Raw genomic sequence first — 16,334 nt, 5'->3', positions numbered from 1 at the left:
CAATCTTCTCCAGACTGAGCCATCTGAAGTCTCTCAGTCATTCCTCATATGGGAGCTGCTCCCAGCATCTTTGTAGCCCTCAACTGGACCCTTTCAAGTAATTCCCTCTCTTTCTCAAACAAAAGAGCCCAGAAAGAAATTTTTTTGATGGGTGAATGTACATCGAAAACCACAGACTCATTTTCCTACATACTAAGGCTATATCCATAAAAAATACAAAGCCAAGCATAGAGCAGAGAAAAAGGGTAGGGGCTTTGCTCAGCTGTGGGGTTTCCTTGCCACAGTGCTCTGTCTCATGAAATACCACCCCTTACAGGGACAGAGGGATTTAAAGCAAAGCAGCGTGTGTCAGAGGGCTGAAACTCGTTCGATGTGGCAACACTGCCATCCTGCTTCCTAAGTGATTCCTGCTCTTTTCTCACAGTCATCATTCCAACGGATGCCCCAGGAAGCTGCTTCTACTCCAAAAGTGCTGATTGGCTGCGTCTCCTTCAGTTTGCTCAGATCTCCTTGTCTGAACAGCAAAGGCACATCTCACTATAGAAAAAAGTAAAAGCACTAAACCTTCATTTCAGTTTTCTCAGAAGATGCACCCAGCTAGAAGTACTATTTCAAAGTTCTCTGGTTACTTGGTTCAGCTTCAGTCCTCAGAACTCAGCACTTCAGAACTAAATGAACAATAATAAAATGGTAATTAGCTCACTTTATAACTGCAAATGTTTTATTCCTTTTATTTTCCTTAGGTTAAATACAATGAAAAGGGCTAAAAGCACGGAGGAAGTAGACCTTGGATCAAATGAAATTAATCTCGCTCATTCTGTATGTAATGTTTTGGTGAGCAGAGAATCACAGAATCGTTAAAAATGGAAAAGACCTCTAAGATCATGTAGTTCAACTGCCATCCCATCCCCACCATGCCCACTGACCGTGCTCCTCAGTGCCACACCCACACAGTCCTTAAACACCACTGCGGATGTGGATACCACCACCTCCCTGGGCAGCCTGTGCCGCTGCCTTATCGATCTGAGAAGAAACATTTTCCAGTACTCAACCTGAACTTCCCCTGGCACAACTTGAGGCCATTCCCTATCCTCCTATCACTGTCACGTAGGAGAAGAGGCCGATCACCACCTCACCACAACTTCCTTTCAGGTGTTTGTAGAGAGCAATGAGGTCTCCCCAGAGCCTCCTCTTCTCCAGACTGAACAACCTCAGCTCCCTCAGCCACTCTCCATGAGACTTGTGCTCCAGACCCCTCACAGCTCCATTGTCCTTCTCTGGACACGCTCCAGGGCCTGATGGCTGAAAACCTAAACACTATTCTTGGCCAGACTCTCACCTGCAATTAAAAATATTAATCCTTATGACCTGTTATTCTTATCTGATCCTATCAAAATGAGTGTCTTCTGCATGCCAATGAAACAGACATCCAGTTGGTGGAAATGGGAAAAGGAATGGATAAGTCCTCCTGCTCTCTGTTCTGTTAAACTCCAGGAGGCTGCCAGGGAGCTCCAGCACAGCTCCTACCAGGAGCCAGGAACGTCCCCTCACCCTGCTCCAGGGAAGCAGCAAAGTCTAAGCTGATCAGTGGAGTTACTTGGTCAACATAAGCCTGCGACAAAGAAGAAAAGGAAAAGGAGGATGGATGCTGCACTTGTTACTTTGCGTAATACTTCATGGGAACCTCCACACTTTTTATTCTTCCAGAAACAAAAGAAGCCAGGATGTGTAAATAAAACAAGGAAACTAGAGGTAAGGAAAAAGCAGCTTGCAAGGCAATTGTGAAAAACAAATAATAGCAGTAACGTGGGAAGAACAGAAAAAGCTTCTCAATGAGTGAACGTGGGTTGGGATTTAGAAAGCATTGGAAAAACTCAAATGGCACAGGAAAAGACTTTAAAAAGTTTATTGAACTCATGAACTGAATAAGACTGAATAGTGAAATGAGAATAAGGAGATTTACTCCTAAAAAAAAAACTGTTTCCAAGTTCCTGTAGATCAGGCCCACAGGAACTGCTGGTGACAGAACTAAGTCCCTGGTATTTGTGTGTCCCAGCCTGCTCTGGACCCAAAGCTGACCTTTCACTCTCCTCAGCTGTCATACTGAGTCCAGTGTCCTGCACCTTCCAGGCTTCCTGTGCCTGGCAGGCTTCCCTGACATGTGGCACTGCTTTGATGCCTGCAGGCCCGGCTTTGCTCTGCAGGCAGGAGGTCATGCCGAGGGTTTTTTCAAAGCATCTTCCACATCAGCCCCCTGACGATGACAAATCTTGGTTTATTGCCTCTCCCAAGGCCTCGTGGTACTCCTAACAGACATCATAGTGACAATCTCACATCCATCACTCTTGAAGCCAGATGTAAAGCAACCACAGAAAGTTGTATGCAGCCATCAAACCATATGAATGGTTTTGTAACTACTGGGAACCCACGGCACATTAAATACTATATTAACATACAGCAACTCTCCTGCTGCTTCCTGTGCTTTGGCAGTGTGCTCTCCCCAGTTCATCGCGTGCTCACAGCACAGCCAATGACTTGTTTTAGGAAAAAAATCCCCAAACTGAGGTGTCCTTCTCACTGTGCCAGGCCTTTTGTCTACAACCACAGAGAAGAAGGCAACACAACAGGACCATTCAATGGAGATAAAGTTTCTACACGGCTGTGCCATGTGTAGAGGCAAGAGCAGCTGGCAGCTGGGCTCCTGCACTGCACCTAGGAGAGGAGGCCAAAAGATCTCCCAACAGTATCCGAACTTCATTTGAAGAAAAATTATGTGATGAGTTCACTTTGTCTGCAAGGTCGATCCTCAGAGTGCTTCTAACACACTGAACTACAGAAAAGACATTGAGGCCTTGGAGTGTGTCCAGAGAAGGGTAACGAAGCTGTGAGGGGTCTGGAGCACAAGTCTGATGGGGAGGAATGAGGGGGAATGGCTTCAAGTAATGCCAGAGGAAGTTCAGATTGGATTTTAGGAACCATTTCTTCTCAGTAAGAGCAGTGAGGCAGTGGCACAGGCTGCCCAGGGAGGTGGTGCAATCACCATCCCTGGAGGTGTTCAAGAGCCGTGTGGATGCGGCACTGAGGGACGTGGTCAGTGGGCATGGTGGGGGTGGGCTGCTGGTTGGAGTAGGTCATCTTAGAGATCTTTCCCAATCTTAATTCTATGAATTGATTGCAGTCTATGTTTTTTTCACTCTGTGTTCCAGGGTAGTAAATTTTACCTGCAGTACTTGACTGACCACAGTGTGGAACTGGAGGGGCTCCTCTCCCCAAGGGGCACAGCTGGAGGGAAAGGCACAGCACGATGGCAGCATGTTAGCCTGCGCACAACTCACTCTACACCAAAATAGTCAGGGCTTCCTGCACCCGCATAGCCTGGAAATAAAACATATGGAGTTAGCACGGCCACTGATTGGATTTTGATTGCCCTGAAACACTGCCAAGTTTAAAGTGGAGAGTGCGGCCTGAAAGGAAATACAGTAGACACGAGACAATTTATTTGTTTCTGAGCGGGGACCTGGCTGACAGGCTGAGTTGAAGGTGGCTAACAAGAGCAACATGTTCCCATATGGAAACCATATGGAGAAATCAGTCAGGATCTGAAAACATGGCACAATGTATGGATCGTGGCAAGAGGAAAGAGCAGAGTGCTGTAAAATCGGTGCCAATCACAACAGCAAATTGCTGATGGATAGTGCTGATAAATAGCTGAAATAGTTAACATACCATCAGGTCTCACATAGCACTCTAAGGGCCATAGAAAGAAAATGCAGGCAGCAGGGATACTTGAAAAGGTGACAGTGTGATAGCTAGCATCACTAAATAACTGCATTTCCAGCACTCCCCTGCTTCCACTCACAAGCGTGAGGGCCTCCAAAAATCTGGAAGAGAAAATCAAACAAAAAAAAAAACCTGAATGGTTGTGACTTTATTAAAGATAGCAGCAGTCATTTTGTCCCCTGGGACAACTGAAAGTGCAAATATTTACCTCGGGGTGGGAGGGAAGCCTGGCGGCCAGGAGGGAAGCACGAGGGAAACTGCAGGGAGGAGGGATCTGGGCGATTCGCGTCCCCCTGGGGGTGCAAAGGGCACAGAAGGGAGAGAAGGGGCAGAAAGGGGAAGGAAGCGGAGTGCCCCGGCCCGAGCCCAGGCAACAGCCCAGCATCTCCCAGCCGTACCGATAAGGCTCCCGGCTCGAGCCTTGCCCTGGGCGACACCGCCCTCACGCGGCACCGCTGCGCACTTGTATATAATACACCATTTACATTTGCCTATATCGTAGCTGAGAATCTCCTCTGTCGAACAGCACTACTGTGCTCTTCGTTGCTGTTGTAGTTTCCGTGGAAACAAATAGGAGGCATTACTTTCGGAGCAAACTCCATGCGTGTGCATACGCATGTATACATACATGCTGTAAATACGTGTACGTACGCTTTGTAAGTATTTATATACACACTACATAGGTACACAAACAAAAGGTAAAATTGCTCCGGAGTTAACAAAACAAAGCACTACAAATGGCTACTTAACCTCGAAACAAAATGTTTCAAACAGTAACAAGCCCTTTTGAATTCTGTGCTGTCTTTTTCCCCTCTGTCAAAAGAGCAGAAGTTTTTCATGTATTTTTACCGACGTCCACACATTCACTTTTCTAAGTTATTCTGGTTCAGTCACTCCAGCAATAAAGAAGAAATAGCATCACGGGATATCCCGAGCTGGAAGGAGCCCACAGGAATCATCGAGTCCAACTCCGGGCTCCACACAGCACCACCCAAGAAAAGAAAATGTTCACACAGTTTTGAATCAGAGGGCAAAAAAAAGAGAAGGAAATCACTGAACACACAGAGACACAGCTGATCTGGTAACCTGAAAGGTCCCATTGAGCACTGGTGATGATTTGCTGAAATGTTTGCAGGTTACACTACTGTCTTTCAAGCATAGGAGCCACTGTTTTTTCAACCCACAAGGTTCTAACTGGTTTCTCATTTTCATAATGTTATAATTTTAAAGATATATGGAATGGATTTAAAAAACCAAAACAACTTACATGTGTGGAAAAGGTATTGCTTTTCCACATTTACTTCTCAAGACTTATAGCTTTCTTTTTCACAGGTGACAGTTCAGGAACTGTTTCGCTTGTTCTGGATATTTCTATGCATTTCTTTCACGTCTTCAAGACCTAAGCAGTGATTTTATTTGTTGATTAAACTCATATACAATTTATACAGGAGGAAACTGGTCCAAAGCCCATAGAAATCAACAGCGCTTACAGTGACCCCAAGCAAAAATCTTCACAGGAAAATAACCAATTTCACTGCAGTTTTGTCTGCCCTCCAACAACCCTTTCACTCTTCCTGGAAGATTCTTGGAGATAGATGCCACCCCAGAACCACCCAAAATGTTGTTCTAGCCTTTTTAAAGCCAAACCTGAAGGTGACCTCAAATCCCACACAGCCCCAACCCGTGCCGTGTGCAGGGCTGCCCCCCAGCAGCTCAGGCAGCCCAGGGCCCCATCCAACCTGGCCTTGAGCACCTCCAGGGATGGGGCACCACAGCTTCTCTGGGCAGACGTGCCAGTGCATCACTACATGCTGAGTAAGGATTTTCCCCTTGACATCCAAACTTAATCACCCCTCTTTTAGCATAAAACCATTCCTCCTTGACCTACCACAATCTACCTGTGTAATATGTCAGTCAAGCCCACCTCCCTCAACATATCTTACCAAATATCAGTGTTAAAGCACACACAAACACTACTTCAAGCCTGATTCTGAACATCTTGAGTTTGCTGCACCTTACCTGCACAGTTGGTTGACACACGGTCAGTGAGTCTCTGGCTCTCAAGGTCTGACTAAAAACAATAACAACAAAAGATAGGCCAGAAAATAACAGCTGGATAAGTCGTGTAACAAAATACAAAGAACGCTTTTTGTCTTTGAAACACTCAAAGAATATTGTCCAACTGCAGTAATGACCAAAGCCCTTTTCATCTCTCTTTGAGCACACCTTTAAAACAAACCACAACAATGGACACAGCTTCCCGCATCCACTTCCTGCTATGAAACCATTCTCATTCTTTGAGATAAATATGTTTGGGGTTATTTTTGTAAGCATAACGTTTAGTATCATTCCCACGGCGTGTAAATGTGTAGAATTCACCAAAGATTTAACATCTGCTATAAATAATTATCCAGAGGGTCTCGAATCCTCTATTTTAAGATCATTAGGATATGGTGCAGGTGGCCAAATTATTAAAATATGGGTTAAATTCAACACTCATGCATTTTCATAACACGCACGGGATGCTGATGTCTGGAAGCCACATGTCGGAGCTAGGAAGGCATGGTTGGCTTTCCTCCCTGACAACTGACCATTGTGGAGGGTATTGCATCCTCTGCCCCACGCTGATTGAGTCAGCACACTGAGGACCAGACCTGCCGCCTGCTGGAGAATGGCATCAGATGTGGCTGAGCCCAAATCAGAGCCAGACCAAAAAACACCTCAAGAATAAACCAGCATAAAATCTGACCTACAGCACTGACTCGGGAAAATATGTACGTAATTTTTCTGAACTTCCCCTGTTGCAACTTGAGGCCATTACCTCTTGTCTTAAGTTATGTGGAAGAAGAGGCTGACCCTCACCTTACCACAATCCTTCTTTCAGGTTGTTGTAGAGAGCAGTGAGGTCTCTCCTCTGAGCCTCCTCTTCTCTATACTGAACCACCCCAGCTCCCTCAGCCGCTCCCCATCAGACTTGCTCCTCACAGCTCCATTGCCCTCCTCCAAACACTCTCCAAGGCCTCTGTGTCTTTCTTGTGTGCTTAGCACAACACTTAAGTCTACATATTGATTATTTTTGTTAAAGTGTACTACATTTCAGTAGCCCTTTACAACAAACATTCCTCACATTCACAGCCACGCAGCTTGGAGGCAAATTAAACTGAGCAGCACAGAGGCCTCCGCTGTGACCTGTGGGAGCAGCAGGGAGCCAGCAGGAGATAGCACACTTCATACACCTCTACCTCTCAACGACCACCTTAAACCCCAGGTTCATAGGATGATCAGCACACCAATTATTGTGTGCTCTCTTCTCACTGGAAGTATCTCATTACATCCTGCTACCCCAAAAAGTGAATATCCTTGATTAATGGTTTCTCACTGCATTTAGTTGTATGAAATTCAAGCACTTCTGCTTATAAACAAATATAGGATATTTGTCTGCATCATCTCTGTTTCCTGTGAAGAAAGTCCAACCTCAAGGCACGGCTCTTCCTGGGCTGCAGACACAGACTGCACACCAGACAGGGAGGACTTCCACATTACTGTGACGAAGCATCGAGGAGAGCTTGCTTATGGGGCAAGTGCTTAACCTGGTAATGAAAGACAGAAATGGATCATCTTTAAGGTCCCTTCCAACCCAGCCCTACGATGCCAAGACAGTCTGGCTTACTGCACGGTGTGCACATGCCCACACGGGACAGGTTCACACCACTGGGAATTAGTACAGCACAAAGCCTGACCTCACCTGTAATGTGGATCATGGAAACCAGCAGATGGCATCTAACTAAATCCTCACATCCCAGGTAGATGTTCACAGCCTACGGAGGCTGATCACAACCTGACAGAATGCTCCAAAGGGTAATTAACCTAGCTTCCAAGTATGGAAGAGTTTTCAGTCTTTTAATCGCTGAACTGCTTGAGTTTTGTTTGCCACTTCTATTCAAGGTGTTTAAGGGTGTTCCCACATCACACTCTTAAGTGGTAAAAACTGAATTACAGCTCAAAAGATTTAAACACATTTAAGTTACATGGGTAATAAAAACAGTACCTGAAGTTTATTTACAGATCCCGTAAAAGCCTGACTATTTTTAGGAAGTATTTCTGGTTGATAATAAAGCATGTAACAAAACACATTCAGTGTGCAAAAGTATGAAATGGATGCAGCCAATGCACAACTCTTCCAGAACAACAGAATTCTCAACTTAGATCACTCGTAACAGAACAGGTTTAAATTCAAATGCTACAGAGAAGTAAAAAATAAAATAGCAGGAACCACACCCTGCTCTTCACGCTTCAAGCCCATTTGAAAACAGAGTACCATTTCAACAACAGTTCCTTGCTTAACTCGAGCTATATTAACTGAAGTTCAAATCAATGTCTTGATTAATACTCAACTTTAAATCCACATAAAGAATGTTCTACTTCAGTGGCAACTGCAATAGTGTGCACTGTAAAACATCAAATGAAACCCCAGACCAACAGAAATGACAGCGGGCTTGCTGAAGCCTGGAATTATTTGCTTCAGTGGGGATTGGCTAAGCCAAGGATTTCCCAACCAGAAGAGATGACAGCTCCATGAAAGGAATACACTGGACACGTAGTGTAAGTCAGAGTTTAAGGAAGCAGAAAAATCTAAAGCTGCTATGTTCCTTTTGCACCAAAGCTGTGTGCAATTTAAAGGCCTCTGTTCAATGACACCAGCAAGGCACCTTTTCCTAATCATCATATGTCTACACGTTACACGTACACATTTACATGTTCAGGTACATAAAAAGATGCACATAATATTTTCTTCACCACAGGAATCTTTAAATTAGACAATATATTAATTTTTATGTTTCAAACTGAAGTACAAAATAGGTGTTCTCACTAGATATAGACAGAATACATTGACTTTATTTACTCTTTTGTATACAATTTAGATGAGACAAAATCCTTGAGGAGGAAGAGAAGCAACTGCTCTGCACAGTTAAGGTATCTTTTCTCACTAAGTCACTCCTGGAGAAAGTCTTCCATCCCTTACAGAAGAAATGTGTGTTTATTGTGATGAACTAGAAAGTAATCAAAATGGATTCAAAAGTAAAAATTAAGTTGAATTTATTCCACTTTTGAAGAAATAACTATAATTCCAAAGTGCCCGCTATGGAAGGAACTGGAATTTAAAACAAGTGTTGTCTGTGTTGCAAGTGTCCTCTTCAGATATAGATATTATTGTGAGCTTCACTGGTTCTCAGCATCTTCAAAATCTTTGTGCTTTCAGACACATCCTGGGAAAAGAAGAGACGGTCAGCATTCTCTGCATTGCTGTTAACAAAATGAAAACAAACCAAAAAACCCCACCAAGCCTCACTGTCACCCATACCAAATTTCAATATCTGTCTGGCAAACATGTTCACTGTATGCAAATATCACATCTTCTCAATGAAGGTATCCAAAAGACCGTCAAAGGCACCAAAGGAATGTGCAGTTTAACAGTGCAGTGGGGTTTATCTATTTGCCTTTCTCTTCCCTTCATTTTCATTGTTATTTTCCTTCCAAGTTTAAACATTTAAGGGTTAGCCAGCTGCACTTACATTTATGCTGTAAATGAATGCTAACTGGCAGCTCCCACACTTCAAGCTGAAGTAAGTCCTTCAGCACACACAACCGTCTTCTGTCACTGAAATGGAAATCCAACTGGCAAAAGTGAGGAGGGCGTTCTGAACCAACTATACTTTGATTAAAGTCAGCCAGGCTTTACAGGTCGGTGTGTCACATCACCAGCCCAATGCCAGGAATGGGAAGACAGACCAACCCTCTTGTTCACTTTTAAATATGAAAATGTACCTTGACTAAATTCTTCAGGGGTTTAGAACAAAGCAGAGGCTTGAATGCTTCAATTGTAACCGTGTCCAGTTTGATGATATCGGTGTAGCACTGATACAATACTGCAGGAATCTGCCACACTTGACAATAACTCAGAACTAAATACAAGTGAAAAGGAAATGTGTGTTACATTCGGCAGCGAACAGGTAGATGAGAAAATAAACTACCAAAAAGCTGGTACCAGCTTTCATGCTGGTAAATATGTTCAAGGGAAATCACACGTCTAATTAATAAACAAAGAAAAAATAAAAATGCAAACTACTAACAGATTTTCTAGAGAAATCAACTTTTACCTCTTGCCAGACAAGAGCTTGCCATCCATTCCTCATGGTTGCTAACATTCATTTGGTACTCTATAATGAAAACCCTCACAGAGGTTTTTACTGTAGCACACAACACAACCAAATTTAACCTTCCCATGAGGTCTACCAGTAGCATCATGAAACCTCCTTAACTCCAACTGAACGGGCTTTATAAGCCTCAAACTGGACACTCGATGGAAATAGCGTACTGAAAAATGTCTACTTCATAAAAAGTAAAATGCCCCCCTCAAAAAAACAATATTCAGGACAATTCATGAAGTAACACTAAGTAGTTTTCTAGTCCTTAAGTCATGCATGTACGTGGGAAAAGGAATTGCAAGTGTTTAATGAAAATTTGCTCATACTTTCCAAGGCAACACGTAAGATGGTGAACTGCTAGGAATTAACTTCACAGAAGCTGATCTGGTAGACAGTTTGTAACATTAAGTAAAGATTACAATTGGATTTTCTTCAATGCAAATTTCATATTGGCACTGTAAACAAGTGAGCTTGAAAAATACCAGCAGCAGGAAGATCTCGCACAATGTTTGGTTGCTCCAGCAGAGGACAGCAGACCTCCTCTTCAAATTCTTTCGTCTTTAAGGCTTTCAGAAACGGAGATGGAAGTGTCAAAGTGGATTCCTGGGTTTTATACTCAGCTACAGGACACGTTGAAAGAATGGTCACTTGCAAACCTTCCTTTCTTATATGGCCAAAAACCTGAAAGAAAAATGTTCACGTATCAGCAAAATGTATTTTCTCACATCAGTGTTAAAAACACAGACACTAATTTCAATTTGAGAGCTGGCAGCAAAGAGCAGCTTGCTTGCACAGCTCACTAAAATTTGATTCACAATCCCCTGAATGGAAACATCACACAAATTCCCATTGTGACAGAAGTTAAAAAAGAAAGAGAGCAAAGAGCTGACATCTTTACCAAGTCTACCAGTCTTCTTAAGAAGCTTCAGACCTTCATCACTATCCCTTCACCTGCAAACAAGGCTTACTATTTTCACTAATGGTGATAGTAGAAGAAAAAAAAAAGGCTCCAAATAAAAACCAGGCTGCTCATAACAGCAAGGTAGCTTGACAAGTTGAGAGACATTAGAAATTGAGATTCTGCTCCCCAGATGGCGTTCCTGATTTATGATGCTGTACTTAAACATATGACAACTCATTTTCAAATACTCAGATTTTATTTAATTATCCTCAGGCTGAACTGAGAATTGAGAAAGAATAATTAATATTTATGCAGTTTTCCTCCAACGCAAATTACCTTATAAAAACATCATGCCAAATGTATTCAGATCTACTGCATGCCATCACAAAACACATACTGCACAGCCCTTCACTGTTTTTAAGGGATGTATGTCAAAATGAGAAGTATGAGAAATGTGCGCTTTCCCTCTCAGCACTCTTGTCCAGATTTGTGATCATAAAGGAAATTAGGCACTTAGTAAACATTACAAAAGTTGCCTGTTTCTGTACACAGTACCAATGACAGAAGTGGACCTGACGACTACTTCACATTACAGTGTTACCACTGCAATATAAAACTGGTGTAACTTTTCAGAAGCACTTATTTTTCAATTAATGGGGCGTTTACTGTCCTGGTTTTGGCTGAGACAGAGTTAATTTTCTTCATGGTGGTTGGTACGGTGCTGTGTTTGGATTCAGGATGAAAATAATGCTGATAGCACACTGTTGTTGTTGTAGTCGTTGCTGAGCAGTACCCACACAGAGCCAAAGACATTTCAGCTCCTCATACTGCCCAAGCAGCAAGGAGCTGAGGGTGCCCAGGGAGGGGACAGAACCAGGACAGCTGACTCTGGCCCATGTGGATGTCCCCATACTGAACAACAAAACTGGGAGTACAGGCCAGGGGGGATGCCACTGCTCCAAGTGCTGGCTGGTGGTGAGCAATTACACTGCAATGTGCACCACTCCTTTGCTATTACTTTTCTCTCTTTTGTTCTCTCTATCTCACCCCCCCCCCCCCAGTCTCTTTCTTATTAAATCGCCCTTACCTCTTACCCACAGACCTCTGCTCACCTTCTGCTCATTTGCAGATGCTCTCCCTCATCCCACAGCAGGGTGGGAATGAGTAATGGCAGTGTGGTGTTATCTGCCTGCCAGGTAAAAGGACAACTGTTTACTCAGACTGGGAACACTGGCTGCTATCAACTAAAGTCCCCCAGAAGTGCACATCATTCTGTCAGTGATTGCTCACTGAGCTCTACATTTAAAAATAGCAATAACCATAAATTCTAAAACACTCAATAGTATTGACTTGGTTAAAACTGTATGCTTCTACTGTTCAAAGCCACCCACATTTGAAATAATACATATGCAAACAGCTGGAAAAACAAAAATGGAGAAGACAGCAAAAAACATAATATTCTCTTTTTCCCAATTTAAACGAAGTGAAAGAAAGCATGGAATACAGCAAAACCAAAATGTTTAAGGTTCTAAGGTTTCTCAAATTTCTACTCAACCACTAACCCCTCACCAAAATCAAATAACTTATCTACCAGCCACGGAATGACAACAAAATTAGTTTTCCACAAACTTGGGTCTGAAATCTCTGTATCACTCAACAAAGTTACCCTAGTTTTTCATCTCGTTTGCCTTCCCACAACTGTTGTGGCTCTCTCTTACTTGGTACCCTTGTACAATTCTCCCCTGCACCCAAGCAATCGGCCTTATGTGCTGGCCTGGCCTGCTGGCAAGTGAGACAAAGCTGCTCAGGGACTGACTGGGCATCTGTCAGCAGTAGTGAGCAACTGCTTGGTACACCACTTGTTTCTATTATTTCTCTCTTCCTTTTTTGTTTTAGTATACAGTTCTATTTCTAGTTTTTATCTCTACCTGTAAGTTCTTTTCTGTCCCCAGTTCTCTCCCCCCTCCCACTGGAAGTGAAGGGAGTGACCACTGCGGTGCTGAGCTGCCCCACAGGATTAAACCACAACCAGATCAGCCATACCTCCCTTGAGTCTATATACCGAGATCCATATCCAAAAGCAACGGCCTGAAAATTCCTCCTAGACTTACTTTACTAAAAACAAAAGGATGTTTTTTTTGGGGGAAAAGCAACAAATGGAACAGATACTAACTTGGAAGCAGCTTCAGACTTCCACCTTGTGAAAGAAATGCATCACACCCATTTGTGAAGAAACTCTACCATGAATTTCACAACAGGTTTACCTGGCAGCTTTTCTAATTAAATTAGGTTACAAGTTCATTACAGAAGGATTCTCCCAGAGCTGAAATACCAGCTGAAACACGCCACTGGAATGTTAAGATGAACAGGAAAAAGTTCGTAACAGAGGAAAGGAACAAAACTGAAACTCTCTAACTGCACAGTGAGTTACAGTAACTGGCAACATCTAGAAAATAATTTCTCAGAATTCCCAATTCTAAATTTGTTGAGCACCTAAGTCACAGTAAAAACGTTATTGGCAGTACAGTCAGGTATTGAAGAGCAGAGAGAAGAGGCAGATGCACTAACTTGAAGATCCCCAGTTCTAAGATCTCATAGCTCAATATGTTGTCTTGCAGTTATACCTTTTCAAGCCACTGGAACTGCTGGTCTTCAGCAACATAGCAACTGCACTGGCACAACAAAACCTGACAAAGAAAGAAAAAGGTTGTATAAGTGGTTTATAGGACACAACAATAGCTTGTGATCACGTGTAAAGGTGACATGACTTCAGCCAGCAACTTGTTCAGTACTCCTGGGATTCTTCAGCTCTATTCCAACACAAGTTTTTCATTTGTAGCTGGATATGAAGTATTCTGCCATGTAATACCATCTTTGCTTTAAACTCCACAAGCCAGAAACTCCAGGCAGTTTTAGTGACCATAATGACCCTTCACATTTTCTTGTGAGATTCATCCAAAATGCTGCATCTTTAATGCTTTACCTATGTCTGTCCTGGGCAAGGTGAGTGTGAAAGGAGTTTGCTCCCTTTTTCAGAACACTAAAATATAGAGGAATTCATGCGTAAGTCACTTACTGTTGGATCTGATATTAATTGATAGAACAAGCAGAAAGAATCTGTTGGGAGGACATTTGTTGCATTGGTTGTTTGACACCATTCATTCCACAGTTTCACAGCTCCAACTACTTTCCAACATACGGAATCCAGAATAAAAGAAGACAGGAAAGCTGCAAAGAACGCTAATGTTAATTTACAAAGAATAAAACCTCTGTTCTACAAATAAATAGCTAAAGTGGAACATTTCTTTTCAACGTCTTCATATTATAAAGGTATATTGGAAACATTTTTACTGATATACATTTATCAACCATATCCAGCAGAGATCAAGAATGTGAGTAATCTCATTGAATCAAGATATAAAGAACGAGTTCTACACCTCAGTAGAGATCTCTATCATCAATAGGATGTACTAAGTATCACTACAGCCAACTTGGATACCTTTAGCATACACTAAGAAGAAGTGCTACCAAATATTACGTCTCTTATAGCTCTTGACATATCAGATTCAACAGATTTCTCAGAAAAAAAAAATAAAGTCAGCAAGGCAGAACTCTTAACTCTGTCTCCAGGAAGTGAGAGACACGAGCATGCAAGCCTTGGTGGCAGAAGGGTGGCTGAATCAAATGTCTATAAATTAGCTCATATGAAAGAGAAGACAACCTCAATAAACAAACAAACAAACAAGTTCAGGAGGGTGACTAGGATAAAGATGATCTACATGTACGGAAGACTTAAGATGCCTCCATACCCAAAGAGACAGAGCTATTCAGAAGCACAAAGCCATGGTAAACATGTGTGGGAAGGGGAAAGGTTGCCTTCAGCGTGTAACCATCTCAGAGCATCAGGAATGAGTGTAGGACCGAAGTGTAAGAGGGGAACCAAACATGAAAAAAAGTTGTACAAAAGAATCGTTGCTCACTAGTAATTAAAAAAAGCTAAGGAGGATTCAAAGTCAGAAATTTCTGTATTTAACCCATATTTTCCACAAGAACATGAAACTAAACAGAAAGTGGATGAATAGGACATGGAAAGTTTCCAAAATCAGAACAGTTAAGTTTCAGAGAAGTTCCTCCCATATTCAGGCAGGAAGAGTTAGTTAACATCCCAGAGCTCTGAAAAGAAAAAAGCTGAAATAACATGTAAAATATGAGCTGTAACCCAAATGTTTAGTTCAGTAGTGCTACATGACCTGGGCACAGCAGGGATAAGTTGGCCACCTCCCAGGCATTCTGAAGCACGAGCAGAAGCGCTGGAGCCGACTGATTCACGGGTTTATGACTGCAGAGCCCTGTTTCTAAGCACAGCACTGAGCTACGTGCCATTATCAGAAGATTGTTTTCGAAAACATAACAATCTAGGTAAGAGCACCACGCACAAGCAGGATGAAGGTTGAGGTCCCAGCTCAATCCAAATACAAAACACGTTCTGCCTTCCCCCTTCCTATCCCTCCACCACGAACCAACCCAGCAGGCTGCTGCCACAAACACTGTGGTTTGGCCGCTGCTGACCCACGCGCGTCGCTTTCCACGTACCGACAGCGTTGTGTCCTACAGCGAGGATGAACCTGGAGCACGGGAGAGGCTCCTCGGCAGTGCTCCCCGCGGCTCCTGGCGCCCACAGCGCGGCGATCTCCCTGCCGAGAGAGGCCGGGCATGCAAACACCCGCCGGGAAGCATGGCGCTAAGCAGCGCTCGCTCCCCGCGCCTCTACCTTTTCTCCTGCAGCTCCCTGCGGATCTCCCGGTCCTCGGCCGTCTCCTCGGTCTCCTCCTCATCGTCCACGCCGGCCCGGGACGGAGCCACTACAACCTCTCCGAAAAACGTCGCCATCACTCCGCGGCCTCCCGCCTACCTCTCCCCCGCGGGCGTGCACCGCGCACGCGCGCTGAGCCGGTACCATGGAGTTTCCCTCAGCGCTGCGGCGCTCTGGCCGCACCTACCATAGAGAGGGGACCGGCGGGAGGACCGACTCGGCCTCTAAGCTAAGCGGTTCCCACCTTCGTACGGGAAGGCCGAGGCCAGAAGCTGTTAACAGAAATAGCCACGCTGAAGAGCCACGTTTCCTCCCTGACACCGCCGTGCTGGAATTTCATAAACCTACTTAACAGAAATAACAAATAAACACAAATAAAATAAAATCAAATAAACAGCTCAAACGTACTAGATTCTAACATGAAATTAAGGGACTATAAATAAAGAGAGCTCCTGAGGCAAGAGTGGCATAAGCGAGCTGCTTCGTGGACTTCATACAGAAGTTTTTCATACAGAAGTTTTAAGGAAAAACAATACAAAAAGTACTTCCCTATACTGAGCTAGCATTATAGATACCAGAGCATGATGGTCAGGGCACCTTCTGGCACAATGTCAGCAACAATGGTGGAGAAGTG

General features: G+C 43.5%; 1 protein-coding gene across 1 annotated transcript; it reads right to left on the bottom strand.

The window, feature by feature from the left end:
- Window positions 1–8,861: 8,861 nt before the first annotated feature.
- On the bottom strand, window positions 8,862–15,790 carry PSMG1 (proteasome assembly chaperone 1). The gene is made up of 7 exons (XM_065741762.1): window positions 15,659–15,790; window positions 15,481–15,581; window positions 13,964–14,115; window positions 13,512–13,574; window positions 10,469–10,667; window positions 9,607–9,743; window positions 8,862–9,047 (listed from the first exon to the last, which is right to left on the bottom strand). The coding sequence occupies exons 1-7, from the start codon at window positions 15,775–15,777 to the stop codon at window positions 8,976–8,978; spliced, it is 843 nt and encodes a 280-aa protein (XP_065597834.1). The 5' UTR covers window positions 15,778–15,790; the 3' UTR covers window positions 8,862–8,975.
- Window positions 15,791–16,334: the final 544 nt, after the last annotated feature.

Source organism: Cyrtonyx montezumae, unplaced genomic scaffold, assembly GCF_038088225.1.
Source record: "Cyrtonyx montezumae isolate F1298 unplaced genomic scaffold, pur_monq_1.0 scaffold_3, whole genome shotgun sequence".
In the NCBI taxonomy this organism is placed as follows: Eukaryota; Metazoa; Chordata; class Aves; order Galliformes; family Odontophoridae; genus Cyrtonyx; species Cyrtonyx montezumae.
Note: the sequence above shows the minus strand (reverse complement) of the source record. Positions and strands in the feature narration are given on the sequence as shown.

Coding starts and splice junctions, on each gene's coding strand:
- PSMG1 (XM_065741762.1), bottom strand. CDS start 15,777: ATGGCGACGTTTTTCGGAGAGGTTGTAGTGGCTCCGTCCCGGGCCGGC. Junction 9,744..10,468: donor GCGAGATCTTCCTGCTGCTG/GTATTTTTCAAG, acceptor ACTTGTATTTAG/TTCTGAGTTATTGTCAAGTG. Junction 9,048..9,606: donor CCCTGAAGAATTTAGTCAAG/GTACATTTTCAT, acceptor TTCTTTTCCCAG/GATGTGTCTGAAAGCACAAA.